Source organism: Mytilus galloprovincialis, chromosome 10 (assembly GCF_965363235.1).
Source record: "Mytilus galloprovincialis chromosome 10, xbMytGall1.hap1.1, whole genome shotgun sequence".
Taxonomy (NCBI): domain Eukaryota; kingdom Metazoa; phylum Mollusca; class Bivalvia; order Mytilida; family Mytilidae; genus Mytilus; species Mytilus galloprovincialis.
Genome location: NC_134847.1, coordinates 3,436,658 through 3,451,816, shown reverse-complemented (window position 1 = coordinate 3,451,816; position 15,159 = coordinate 3,436,658). Strand labels below are relative to the sequence as shown.

The window sequence follows — 15,159 nt, the reverse complement described above, 5'->3', positions numbered from 1 at the left end:
TTTTGACCAATAAGAATACAGTAAACTTCAAATGTCCGGCGGGATGTCAAAGTTGCTGTCAAGTTTGTTTACAGTTGAAACGATGCACATGTCGAAGGATTACAGAATCAACACGTTCTGTTTTTACGATTAATTTATAATTTTCATAATGGAAGACAATTACCGATCAGTAAGTTACAAGTATTTATCCGACATTCTCTAAATATTCTTGCATTCATTATTATCCGGAAAATATCAGGTCTGTTCTTGATTTCCATTCATGCCATTCCCATATTTTTTCACATGCTTATTGTCAAATTTCTTGAAATTTTCATGATTAAGGAGTCATTTGCAATGTCAGAATATTAACGACCAAGCAAAGAGCCTAACACAGTACACCAGTGATGTTCTATAAAAGTCAAAAGAGAACAATATGGTAGCAATAGCGAAAGAAGGACGACTCAAATATACATTCTAAGGTATACCAAGTACCGCACTCACATATTGTGTGCCAAGACGTCATACTTATCACAGACTATAAGGGACCATATTATAAGATATATGGTTCGCTACTGACCCCTATGGATCCATAGAGGATTAGTAAAATCCAGAGGGGGTGAGGCCAGAGGCGGAATCCCCTATGGATTTTTTTCACACTCTACAGATCCTTAGGGGGTCACCACACAGGGCTAAACCAATCGCAATGTGCTACATGCAGTGCAATAAAAGGAACAGGAATTCCTTAACACCGGACATCCCACAGGAAGAGACAATGGGTGCCTTGGAAGCTCCTAGCCTCACTGGACACAATTACGAACGATTTTTGAACTTTAATTATTTTTTTTCTTTGTAGAATACTTTTCTTTAATTGTTTGTACCATAGAATTAAAGATGTATGAATGCTTTTCATTTTGAATCATAACACACATAATTTTCTATTTACGTTGGGATACTTTGGTAAGATTTTCATGACATGGTTTTATGGGTCTAGCAAGCCGAATATGGACGCAATTACGAACGACACTATATTTATATATCTGGCAGAAAAAATCAATTACAACGATCTAAATTTATGAAACATACATTAATCTTATCTTAAACACATTTCCTAAGAAAATAAGAAGTGTAATATGGTATTTTACTTCAAAATTCTTCAGCAGTAGTTGAAGACGAAATTAGTGACAAAAATTTTTCTTTGAAAAGGAAATAATTCGGATTTTTGGTTTTTATGCAAGTTCTTTCGTCTAAGAAGCACTGAATTCTCTTTTTAGTTAGTGAATCTATAATTTTAATTTATATTTAACCTTTACTTTCGGAGTTCTCGGGACTTTTCAATAAAAATACCATTTTCTTCTGACAATGCTCAGGGTCACCCGAGTCTGAGAAAACGTTCATTTTTGGATTATTTGGGCAAGATAAAGGGTATTACACATATGAACAGATTCAGGAAATATTTTTCTATCTATATAATGACAAAAGAAGGCAATTTGCACTAGCTTGTGTGCTTTATTCATGTAATTTCCAAGAGAAGGAGTCATTATTTTGACATTTACGAAACTTAATTTTTCGTCGTCTGCAACATTAACCAAGTGCGCATGAACTTTTTTTTCGTGAAAACACAAGTAATGTAGTGGGTTTTTAATTAATAGAAACATTTATTAATTATCATGCATAAATATAATATAAGGCCGAGAAAAAAAAGATCGATGTTTCCGGTAACCCGACCGACCCTGTTTTTTAGCCCCGACCCTAACTTTTTTATTGGATCTTCAAAAAAAAAAAAAAAAAAATTGTATCAACCGACCCCGTTTTTGACACAGGCTTCTGATAGATGACATAATATTTTTTCTCTCTTGCTTCTACTTGCATAGAAAGCCAGTAAAACATTTTATTAATGTCAAAAGGTATTCCAAATAGGTTAAAATCCAAGAAATTTGCACAGCAGGTGCTTCAAAAACATTGCAAATGGCACACTTCCGGTTTTTGAAACTAATTACGGATCCGGACTTGGAAAAACCATGATAATTTTCCGGATTTCATTTACGATGTCAAAAAAAAAAAAAAAAAAAAAAAAAGAATTCCGACCTACCGACCCTATTTTTCAAAATGATGTTACCGGAAACACATATCTTTTTTTTTTAGGCCTAAGGGGGCAAACATTAAAAATCGTTCGTAATTGTGTCCAGTCGTAATTGCGTCCGGTAAGGCTACTGTTTTTTAGCAAGATTTTAATTTTAAAATATTTTAAAGTTCATTGTTAAAGTTATTTCCACCAATTCCAGAGGCCAAGGAGGAATTAACTTTCATATCAATCTGGTCCTTAGTCAAATATTTGTCATATAGAAATTATTAATATTATTTTGAAATAAAGTATTTGATTTAAAATCAATTTATCATCTTAACCTTCAAAAGGGCAGGGAGCCAATCATGAAAAAGGCACAAATTACATGTAGCACGTTGGTTGATATTTCAAAAAGAATATGTCTAACATTGTCGTAGGCCAAAAAAAAATACATGTGTTTCTGCTAACCCAACTTCCCTAATATTTCGGGTTCCTCTGTCATGTCTGTTTCAAAGCTAGGAATCACCGCATAAATGTAATACAGTGAAACCTGTCTAAACCGAACACCCACAGGACTTTGCGTTTTGTTCGGTTTTCACAGGTGTTCGGATTGTAGAGGTAAACAGAAGTCGACACCAAAATAATTTTGGCATTTACTGACAAGGGATAATAGGTGACACAACAGACGACATAAAATTGAGAATGGAAATGGGGAATGTGTCAAAGAGACAACAACCCGACCAAATAAAAAACAACAGCAGAGGGTCACCAACAGGTCTTCAATGTAGCGAGAAATTCCCGCACCCGGAGGCGTCCTTCAGCTGGCCCCTAAACAAATATATACTAGTCCAGTGATAATGAATGCCATACTAATTTCCAAATTGTACACAAGAAACTAAAATTAAAATAATACAAGACTAACAAAGGCCAGAGGCTCCTGACTTGGGACAGGTGCAAAAATTCGGCGGGGTTAAACATGTTTGTGAGATCTCAACCCTCCCCCTATACCTCTAACCAATGTAGTAAAGTAAACGCATAACAATACGTTATTATTTTTTATCAGTTTATTTTTGTGTTGATTTATATGTAAATGTAAAAATATTAGAAGATGAAGATAGACGTTTTGCTACATTTTTGTTTATAAATCAAATGCCACTCCGTCTGTCGTTATAAGATGTCCGACGTGGAGCTATTTTGCTTTTTATAATTTTCTCATCCGTTCATTCACTAACCAATTCAGATTCTCAGTCACTGTCAAATGACGATTCCGTAGTTGAATCGGAAGTCATTGTACACATGAGTTGGACTAAACTGGTCACCCGCTGATTGATACTTCGGCACATGAAAAGAGTGAAACAATAGCAGGGGTCCAGTTTATTCTTGGACTTTATCCTTGCTAAATAGCTAACAGAGGTCTTCGGGAGCATTCAAATCAAATATATAGGGCCTCTAAAGAATCTGGATATCGAAATCCATTGACCTTGTTGTGTTGCACGACTTCTTAATCCAAGGCTTTAAAACTTTTATTTAATTAAACAGTTTAGCTACAGAATGGCAGTTACCATTTTGTGGCCGTAATTATTTGAGTAACATGCATTTAATTAATCTGAGGGAAAGTTCCTTTCTTGTCATTATCTGCGATTGGGGTACCTGACCAGTTTAGCGTTTCTTTACAAAAAAAATCACTTTATACATGGACACAAACATGCTAATTAGTTTGTAATAACAACTCACAAGTTCATTAAACCTCAAATACCCTCGGGGATACTCTGCCATCCTGTGTTTGTTTAATTAAATCATGCAAATAATAATATTTTAGTGTTTTGATTGGTATTGATCAATTTTGACAGGTAATTTTTAAATATAAATAATTCGGTGTTGACAGGGCCATAATAAATAATTGGTTTGTTTGCCCAAACGCTACCTACCCAGAAAAAAGCTTGCCTACCCAAATTCTTTTATTGTCCTGATTTGAAGAAGTTTTTTTTAATCAAATAGGCATGAAGACTAATAGACATCTGATACTTCAATTTCTTTTTTTGAAAAAAAAAAAAAAGAAAATGCCTACCTACCTACCCACTGTCTCAACCTTTGGGTAGGGTTTGGGCAAACCAAAATATTTTTAAGTATGGCCCAGGGTTCAGTTGTTTCAGGTTAGGTTAACGTTAATTGATAGGGAAATTTTGTGGGACTTTGAAAATTGTTCGGTTTAAACTGAAATTCGGTTTTATCAGGGTTCGGTTTACCCAGGTTTCACTGTATAACCGTTTTAACAGTACCAATTGCATATTTTTTCAACTTTTTTGTTATAAATGATTGAAAAAATACATATCTAAGAAATTTGAAAAGAAAAAAGGGATGTGGGATGTACATGTTTCTGGTAAAATATTTTTTTGTATCCCTCACCCATTTTCTCAAAATTTTTGCTAAAAAGACTGACTTGATTGGTAACAAAATTTGATAAATTGATTACACAAAAACTACTCTTTGGAAATGTCCAATTTTTTCACAGAGTTAAGTTTGATTATAACATTTTCTAAATTCATTGATATTTTCCACTTGTATCACATATTTTAGAAATAATTCCAGAACAAGATTTCAACGAGACTGAAACGTCAGGAGAATACAGCCTTAATTCAATAAGTTATGGCCTTTTATAGCTGACGATGTGGTATGGGCTTTGCTCATTGTTGAAGGCCGTAGTGTGACCTATAGTTGTTAGTTTCGGTGTCATTTTGGTCTCTTGTGGAGAGTGGTCTCATTGGCAATCATACCACATCTTTTTTTTTTTTTATATTAAACAAGACTGTCATTTTCTGACTTTAATAAGTCTGAAAATGAAAACACATTTTATGATAAATGCATTTTTTTACTTCTGTAAGTCGAAAATAAAAAACGAAGTATTTATGTCTGAGTTCTGACTGTTAACTTGCATGACTTGTGTTGTCTGTAAGCATTGCATTTTCTTGTTCATCAAACTGGCCATTTCTAAACTTTCACACATACATACAGAGGAAACATATTTAAACATGTTTTGTAAAGTGATGTTTATGATTATCCATAATTCTTTTAAAGTTTATTTAGATTTGCCTTACTTTTATTTATATTTGTTTACATTTTATTGATGGCTTTATTGAGTTATCTCGTCTTTTTGTATAATGTTTTTATTAAATTTTGATTAAATTTATGCTTGACAAACACTTGACACTATCTCAACAGGGTATGTTAATAAAAGTTAGTTTAGGACAAAAGTAAATTTGGAAAAGAGATAAACAGTTTTTTTTTTAAGTATATATAGTCAATAAGGCTTGGTTAGTTCAGACATGGTTGAATTTACCATAAAATTTTCAATTCAAGTTTGAAATTACGAATTACAAGTAACTTATTGTGACAGTCAGAGGTCATAGTGTTTCACACCTAAAAAAAATCTGCTTTATATATATATCCTATTCATATGAAAATAAATCTATTTTACTCCTCAATTTATACATTTAACTTGTCCAATTTGAATGATATTTATACATTATACAGTAATCATGGTTAGGTGTGCAGCTTCTTGCAATTACCTTAACTGAGTTTTGTACTGTCTAAGAAATCAATGTTTATAGTTGAATTGAAATTTCTTCACACTGAAAATATATGGATATAATTTATACTACTAATGGGAGAGACCAATTACATTGAGCCGCAACTCCTCTGAAACCATACAAAGAGGGAAATTTTTGTCATATAAATGCAGTGTTTTCTACTCCCTTAATTTGTCTTATAAACAATCTTTTTTCCATAGAAAACACCAATTTTATAGAAAATATCCAAATTTGGAGACCATGAGTACCAATCTGCGTCTTATACGCTTTCGTGCATGCATGCTGAGTAGAAGTACAATGTACTTCCCATAAAGGAGTAGGTCCGGTAAGGGCCGATTTTGGCCCCAAATTTCAGTTTCATCTAACGAGATATTTAGGACACTTTTTAAACACTTAAGTGTCTATTTTAATTGATTCGATTAGTTTATGTAAAAGATTTTAACTGATTCGGTCATTAAAAACGCTCCGACTGAAGCTTAAATATGAAAAATCTAACAAATATGCCAAAAAACGTCACTTTTCAGATGGTTTTCGTCAAAAATAAAAGTGGCCGCATCCGTGTTCATCCTCAACCTTTATATATGTTATATATTATCATCAAATACAACTTACATTTCAATATTAAGGATGAACACGAATGCGGCCACTTTTGTTTTACACGAAAACCGTCTAAAATTAAACTAAAATGCTAGAATTGTGAAGATTTCAGTAATTTAGCATGACTTTATGATGCTAGTACACGATATATGTACAATGTATTGTCAAAAACAGCACATATTTATGTAGCAGAAGCATTCTACTTTCCAAAAAATAGCTAAAAGATTACATTTTCACAATTTTGCAAAACTGCTTAATTTTGGGGCCAAAAAGGAGTCTTATTGAACCTACTCCTTTAATAATTCTTTATTTCAGCACTTGCCAAATTGTACCTTGATTTTGCTGGCATCTTCTAGTTTACTTATACATATTGTACATGTTAAATCCTAAACTAGTATCCATTACAATTTTGGAGTTGATAAAAAAAATTCTTAATTCAAAATTGTTTTACAGAAAGTCTTAATTAGTTAAAGCATCTTTAAACATTCGAGTTTAATTTCTGTGAATTATTAATTAATGTACCTTCAGCATGTTCAGTTTGTTGTTAAAAATGTGTTAAGGTAAAACCTTAATTGTATACAATATATGTGGCTATTGTGTACATATTTAATTCTAAATAACCTTTTTACATTGAGGGTCTAAATTAATGATTAAATCAATTAGTTAACAATTAGAAGGCTATCATATATCTTGTTAAGTATTTATCCCATATTTAATCCAAGATGGCGTTCTGTAGTATAGGAGAGAATATTCAGGTCAGTTGGATTTTTTTCTTCAAAGGGATAATTATAATGAAACAAATTAAGCCAAATGAAAAATTATTCTCTTCAACAAACTCGGCTTGATTTTGAGTTTTCAGAGAACATTGAGTGAAGAAAAGTGGATTTGTACTTCAACATGTTCAATGGTTTCATTGTTCAAAAACATATATATATCCTTTGCATGCTTAAAATTTAAAAAAATTTCATTTATTTAGGCTAAAATTTGAATACAAACCGATAGAAAATGTGTATTTTATTTCAGATCTATAGCAAAAAGGTTCTAATTGAATAGAATTCCTTTGATAGCAGTTAACATGGTTAAGGGACTTTTCATATATCTTAAAAAATGTATTTAAGAAACCATTAGTACATGGAATTTAGTTTTTTTTTCAGTACTACATTTTAACATATATATAACACTGTATAAGTCACTTAAGTAAACTGTTCTTAAAATGTGAAGTGAGATTTTGTTTTTAATAACCGTTAAAAAAATTAACGACAAGTTTTTATTACTTTATTATTGTTTGCCATCCTCATTCAAGATCTGCTGATTCATGTCTTTGCATTGTGTTTTCAACTACTCATTGAGCTGGGACACTTGAAAAGATCTGAATATGTTTATTGTGTAAAAAAAATTGAAATGATATGAACATATACATTTGAAGAAAAGCTGATCTTTTTAAAAGTTTTTTTCAATACAAAGTAAGTTTTCAACTACTTTGAAATATATATAGTTTTCAGATAATAAAAATTCACAAATTCATATTCAATTTAAAAGTATATTACACTTGAGTGTTATCATTATAACTTGAAAGCTCGTCTTTCAGATTAAAGGCTCCTGTTAATTGCTTTTATCTGCAAATGAATTTGTCATTTCAGTTTCAATACAGTTTAATATGCTCAACAGTACTTTCTGTTATACAATGATTTGCATAGAAGTGATTCAATACGAATTTGTATTGTAAGTTCATAACCAAGCTTTTGTTAGATAACTGTGCTGTTGTGTTGTCAATTGTACCATTTAAATGGAAATACGGTACATTGATCTCTTAGCTGTTTTGTTCCGTGTGTAGACATCTCAAACAATGGAGAATATCGTGAACAATACTCGGTGAGATGCTTCACAGTGATAAATATTAACTATCTTTTACAGTTTATCAACCTTTTATCAGTTTCGGCAGCAAGTCAATTCCTGTTTACTAAATTTACATTTTTATTAATATCTAATGGTGTTTTTCCATATGTATGCACTGAAAGGAAAAAAAAAAGAAGAAAACTCATTTACATTTTTTAAGTACTTTTTCATTGCAATAAAATCAGTAGAAAGAATAAAATTTGATCCTCAAAGTATTCATGTTCCATAATAATAGATATCTTAGCTATGCACCTGGGTTGTTGTTACTTAATTTAGCATGTCCTGGTCAAAATTAGAAGGCAGATCTTTGAATGTTTCTTTGGGTAAATATGATAAACCAGTAGAGGTATGATTTTCATTGAATAAAGATGGTAGAGTGGGGTGCTCATTTTCGCCATATCTTTCCATGTTTTCTGCAGTTTATGTTCAGGTCTTTATATTTTTGAAGTAACTTCAAAAATATAAAGACAGAAAACATGGAAAGATAACTTCAAAAATATAAAGACCTGAACATAAACTGCAGAAAACATGGAAAGATATGGCGAAAATGAGCACCCCACTCTACCTTCAAGTATAGTGATATTTCTATATCAAGATACAATGTAACTTCAAAAGCAAAATATTCTTAGCTTGAAAATGTGTGTGTTAGAAAAAAAATCATCTGAAAAGTTAGATTAAAGGGTGTTTGAAATTTCCTGCTGTTTTATCAAAGGGGACACATATTCGCCGTATTTACACATCTATTTAAAATTGAATAACTGCAGCTTTAAACAATATTCATCAAATCAATTTCATTATAGATGAATAGCAGACATTTCAAAGGTGTAAAGAACTGAAAGTTAGGACAATCAGTCAAAAGAATTACTAAGAAATCCTTCTTTGAAATCATGTTTTTCATTAAGGAGATTGGCCGAAAATCGTAGTCCGTTTTTTGGTCTTTTGCAGTAAGTGCCGAAATTTTGTCTCAGTTTAAAAAATAATCATATTTGTTATAAAAATATATTTTACCGGAATATTTCTTCTATTTCAGCCATGCTTTGAAGTTTTTACGCCTCAAAATCATAAAACAGCGAAATTGCGTCCCCGGCGAATGTGAGCGCCCACTCTAGGCTATTTTATTGTTTTTTTACAAATTTAAAACTAAAAAGCATCGTAATTTCAATTTGTATTTTGGGAACATTTTGTTATTTGTTTCTTATTCACATTATATTTTCCAAAGGAGTGCATGAAGCAAGGTGTAATTTGTACAACTGACTTGTCAGTTTTTTTCCAATCTCGAGCTCGTATTAATGTGCATGTTAATTTATTTGTTTTCTAAGTAAAATATTGTTTATAATAAGCTTGAGGAATAATTTTACTGAATGAAAATAAAAAAAGATATATATATATATATTACATTGTAACTGCAAAATGTACTAATTACTGTCTTACTTATAGATAAAAAATCAATTATATCACAAAGATTTTTCAAACAATATTTGTAAATTTAATAATGTTACCTAAGCATTCCTCAGTTAATTACTTAGTACACAATCTATATTTGGTTACTAATTTACATAATTGATATTTGAAAGGAGAGAGTGATTTAAAACAGTAAGAGTATTGGATTGTACACCTGACAGGTAAAATCAACAAGTGTCAACATGTTTATATTATTATATAGTATTTATGGTATACTACCCAGTACAATTGCATTTAATAGATTGGGAGGCATACATTGAATATACACATGTTATTTTAGTGGATTTAATATAAAAATGATTAAGGTACAGTCATTTTATATTATTATTGACAGTTATATTATTATTGTGTGTTCTGTGTTCTTATTATGACATTAAATTGTTTATTTTTTACTTGAAATTTCTAATACTTATTAATGCATTTTACATGCTAAAATTATGAATATTTATTATTATTAATTAAATGATTCTTGGATGCATGCAAGTCAATTGATTTTAGAAGTATTTTTATATTTTGAAATTTGCACCAGGATTGTAGTGTGTGATTTTATTTTCATATAGATCTATATATTATCATGTGTGCTTTCAACTTTATGTAAGAAAATGTGTAATAAACTTCAGTAAGATAATTATGTTCATAAAAAAAGAAACACACTTTTCTGGTGGTAGCCTCCATTTTCTATGTTTCCTTTTGATTGTAATTTAATACAGTTTTAGTTTAGCATGTACTTGTATAACTTATCATTTGCATACACATATTTTTGATTATTTAATATTATCAATTTGAAAGCAAATGTCATGTGACATCAAGCTCTTAAAAATTATAAGCAGTCCTCTTACTTTCTATCACCCCAACCTGTCATTTACCAGGCCCCTTTAATCATAACCATATCACACATCCTTTTGAAAAGTATTACTCAACTCTAAACCTAAACTGTTACTCAACATAAACTTGTCAGAATGAGTCTACAATTTATCTATCTTTTTAAGGAGATAGACATTGGTTTAGGGAGTTTATATGTAGTTGGTTTGTAAAAGTCAAGTTTTGTCAATGGATTTTAAGCATTTCCCTGAAACGGATTGGAAATAATCTATGTAACAGAAGCTTAGAATATATGTCATATATTCATGAAAATGGTTGACTTCAACTAACTGATAATTTAAGAGTTACTTCCCTTAACCTAGGACTACCTTATTAAAATACATACCTATATCTCTGTTCTCCCTTTAGTCATAATTATAAATAGGTCCCTAGTCCTGAAAAGTTGGGTCCCCCAAATTAAAAAAAATGTCAAAGGCATTGGCATACAGAAAATCAATTTTTGTGACTGAACAGCTGGTTTAAGGATACTTTTAAGGGGAATTTAAACTATGCTTCATTTTCCTACATAGTTATCATAAATTTTTATATCTGCAGACATTTTCACCTCATATGGGATCACTGCGGAGTCCTACGAAACGACCTCTGTATAGAAATCAGGATGAGAGTTTTGCCTTGAACCACGACAACACACTGTACCATGAATACCCAAACAAGCCGTTTATCAACGATGATTACAGACAAACTAAACCAACAAAAGCATACCCTGAGAACAATAGAACAGGTAATTTAAATATTGTTTACAGGGTTTTATATTGTATACTAAGTTTTCTGTATGGCTCTTTGTTCTATAAATGTTGAACAACGAAAGCACCTGCATGTTTTACAGGTTCATGAGGTTTGGGTTTAATTTTAGGCATGAGAATTCAAGCTATGAATGAGAGAGTCATCTAAGCCTCAGTTCATACATGAATAATTAAATTTATTAAAAAATTAATTGAGAATAATGTATTATTATTATCACTTTTTTCTGATTTTTCTAAGAAAATTTCCATATCACGGTACTCAAGTAATATTGGATGTTCTTAGTGATGTGACATGAGTGATATAGGATATTCTAAGTCGATTAGATTCGTATGAAGTGATAAGTAACTTATGTTGTTGACCTCAACATTGCCTAGGGAAAATAGCAATGGTTTTTCAAACTCAAAAAAGTTTCTCTACTACATCTCATCTCAGGGCTCAGAAATTCACTTCTCATTTGAAGGACATTCAATAATCTATATATATATATATATAAAGCCTTACTAGTCATAAATGTTGGATTTGTTTTGAAGCCAGAAAGAAATACTACAATAGAACAGGTAAGTCATGAGTGAATTTTAGACCCCAATATTTTTAAGGAAATTCCTAGATATTTTCCTGTTACCGGTATTTGATTTGTCCCTAAAAAAGTGAAGATGGTATCAGTATCCAACTTTCTGAGAAAACCTAGATATTTTCCTTCTTTGTGCTGAGTTACGTTTTCCTTTGCCTTGTCCCGAAGCCCTTTTAACAGCAGAAAGTTAGTAGATTTGAATTTTGAATTGGTTCTTGGGTTTAATTTTACATCCTAATGTCATGAATGTATGGACCACTAACACTGTATTGTGCATGCAATTAATTTTTCTTGTCATTGCTTTGTCCTTGATGATGCATGGGTTGATTGATAAGATGCAGTCTACACCAATAACTTTTTCATCTACCAAAGACCAATATTCTGACATTTTTCTTATTGGTCCAAACAAAGTTTTGCAAAAACTTACTAGTCGGAATGAAATTTTACTAGTCTGGGGCATCGGACTAGTGACTAACCGTGCAGACTGAAGATGTGAAGAAGTCATCAATCAATCTCTTAAATGTTGCTTAACACATTCTGGAAATGTAAAAAACTGAGGGACATTCAAAATACATTATTCAGAAAAGAAACTGATAACGTCATGGCAAAAAACAAGGAAATTGTGGTCTATACATCTAGAGCCCTATATTGGCTAAAATAAGTATTATTAAAACAAAAGTTACGAATATTGTAGTTGAAAAAGTGCTTCATTTAACATTGTTTAATGAAAAATGTCATTAAGACTTTCTTGATATTTGTCTGCAACATTTCACTGCAATCCAGTATTTTAATTTGAATTAATTACAAATCCTGCAGTTAAATAGATTACATAATGATTTAATAAGCATTTTTCAAAAATGTCTTTATTTTCACATGAATACAAATCACAGCTTATCAAAAAGTTTAAATTTATGAATGCCTTTAACAAATGGCCATAAGAGGATTGTGTTAAGTGGGTATTATGTTATGTCACGGCCATTAAATACTCTGTTATTTATAGTCAAATAATTATATTGTTGGTACACTATAAAAGTTTATGACCATACTGAAGATGAGGTATTCTGTCTGAGTGTCTTGTCATTTTCAGTTGGCATAGTTTTGTACTTACTTAAAAGTAATATACATCAACAATCATCAAACATAATACATTCAGACTTCTAGAGGTCAATATATATGGCCTTCAACAGCATGAACAATGAAAATACAGTTGGGGATTTATTATGCTCTCCAAAATTTTTATTTTCACTGAATGGCAGACTTATTTTTGTCTGTTCTGTGATTATTTATCATGTTTGGGTGATCCATGTTAGTAGATAGAGTTTCTTAGGCCCGAGAACACAGTTATTTCATAGTGCATTTCTTTTAGACAATAATTCAAATTAAAAAAATCGCACCTGCTCTTTCTCAAAAAGTGTAGTACCAGTAAGACAAATAATATCAAAATTATGGAAACTTCTACCAGCTCTAACTCAAAATATTGACAATTCTGTGTTAAGGGGGTGTAAAATTCAGTTTGACAGCTTCAGACGTGATAAAATTTTACCTTTTTGAACTGGACCAAATCACTACTTAACATAAAGATTCAGCACCCAAATTTTTTTAACATGTAAATACATCCCCTTACTTAATCATATAATATTTCATGCATTTAATATTAAGAAATAAATTGGGAAAGTGTATCAAATAAAACATGCAAGTTATACAATGTTTACACTAGGGACTATATTTGTAGACAACAAAAACTAAAGGACAATAACAAGCGTATGGTTTTGCCAGTTTTTATGTATCCCCCCTTTTTAAATTTACCTCAAATTTAAAGTTCAGTATGTTTGCTAATACATTTTTTTTTACACTAATCAATTATATTATAAACTAGCAGCAACCTTGATTGGAAAGATCATCAGTGAAGTCTTTTCCTCATTCTTAACAATACTTATTCATAATCATTTATTGACCACACATTATTAAGGCTATTACATCTAACACCACTTTAAATGCATTTTTATGAAAAATAGTCACAAATTGAATGTTGATCTTATTTTTTCAGCGGTAATATCAGCTCTTAAGAATCTTCAAGACAAGATCAGAAAGTTGGAGCTAGAACGAGGAGCTGCCGAGGACAATCTGAAAAGTTTGGCAATAGAAACAAATAAATACAGAGACATTTTACAAAGAGACAGAGATATTGAAGAGCCTCGTCAGTCAGCTGTGTCTAAAAATACACAAGGTAGGGAGAGTGACCTCCCCTTCTCATCAAATCATGTTACACTAAATTTACATCAAGAAAATGGTGGGATTTCTCCAAAAAGTCAACCTTCTTTTTCACAGGACAGAGATGGTGAAGTGACCTCTCTCTCTACTCGTTACTCATTAAATTCCCACCCTGATGTGAAGGACGATGCCAGGAAAATGTTGTCCCAGTCACGAGGTATTGGCCGTAGCTTTGTGTATACATATATATAGTCTGCCAGCCATAACAGTCACACATTTAACCACTTTATATTTTTATTTTTACCCACATTTATCTGCACTCTTAACTTTTTTTGCATTGTGGTAATTAATTATACACCATGCTATCAAAAGCTTGAGAAAGATGTGTTCAGTTTATTTCTTTCTTAGATTTTCTTAGAAATCATGACCTTTTTATCTTAGAATTGAACTTGGAAGTTGGAGAAAATATATTATTTTTAGAATTTAATTGTTTTATTTAAATGAGACAGTTACTTCAACTTGATTTTTGACTTTGAAAACTGAAATATATATTTTTTAAACAGCTAACTATCCTTTATTTTGTTTTTGCAGTCAATTGTTCACCTTGCTTAGATTTTTGACCTTGTATTAACTGAAATACAATTAATTTAAAACAACAAACAATCTTTTTATTCTTGTAGTCAATCGTCTACCTTGCTTAGTTAATCCCTCTTCCCTATAGCTAGCTTTTACTGCCTTTTGTATATTTGCTACAGCTGCTCAGTAGTTTGTTCATTATACTCAAACTCAAAACCTATATATTTTTTATTTAACAGTTATATACAGGAAAAGTATGTACTGGTTTTTGTGGCTACCAGATTTATCCAGTAGCAGCTTATTATAAAATAGCATGCAGTGTCCTTCTCCCCCTTTGCATATTATATGAGAGATGTCAGTGTGAATAGAATCTGATTTTGTAGAGTTTTGCTTTGGCTATACTTGTCCCAATGAATTTGTATGAAGTTGAATTTATGAAATGCTGGTTCACAACATTTGTATGGATATTTTGGTGGCATCAATTTATGGCTGATCTATGAACTGAATTTGCTTCCATAAAATCCTCCATTGATACTATTTAAAATCTCAAATTCTGAATGTCAAGGACATGTGTGTTTGGTGTTTGCTTTTAG

General features: G+C 31.2%; 1 protein-coding gene across 5 annotated transcripts in view; it reads left to right on the top strand.

Moving 5' to 3' along the window:
• The first annotated feature begins 16 nt into the window (after window positions 1–16).
• LOC143049661 (centrosomal protein of 57 kDa-like) overlaps window positions 17–15,159 on the top strand; it is a 30,497-nt gene continuing 15,354 nt past the window's right edge. Inside the window, exons 1-4 of one of the 5 annotated variants that reach the window (XM_076223299.1) lie at window positions 17–169; window positions 10,999–11,185; window positions 11,739–11,765; window positions 13,827–14,006. In XM_076223299.1, coding sequence (XP_076079414.1) covers window positions 149–169; window positions 10,999–11,185; window positions 11,739–11,765; window positions 13,827–14,006 — 415 coding nt within the window. In that variant the 5' untranslated portion in view covers window positions 17–148. Of the gene's footprint in view, window positions 170–9,750; window positions 9,888–10,998; window positions 11,186–11,738; window positions 11,766–13,826; window positions 14,208–15,159 lie in introns of those variants that run through there. The other 4 variants (XM_076223295.1, XM_076223297.1, XM_076223300.1 and 1 more) reach the window with 4 other exon arrangements.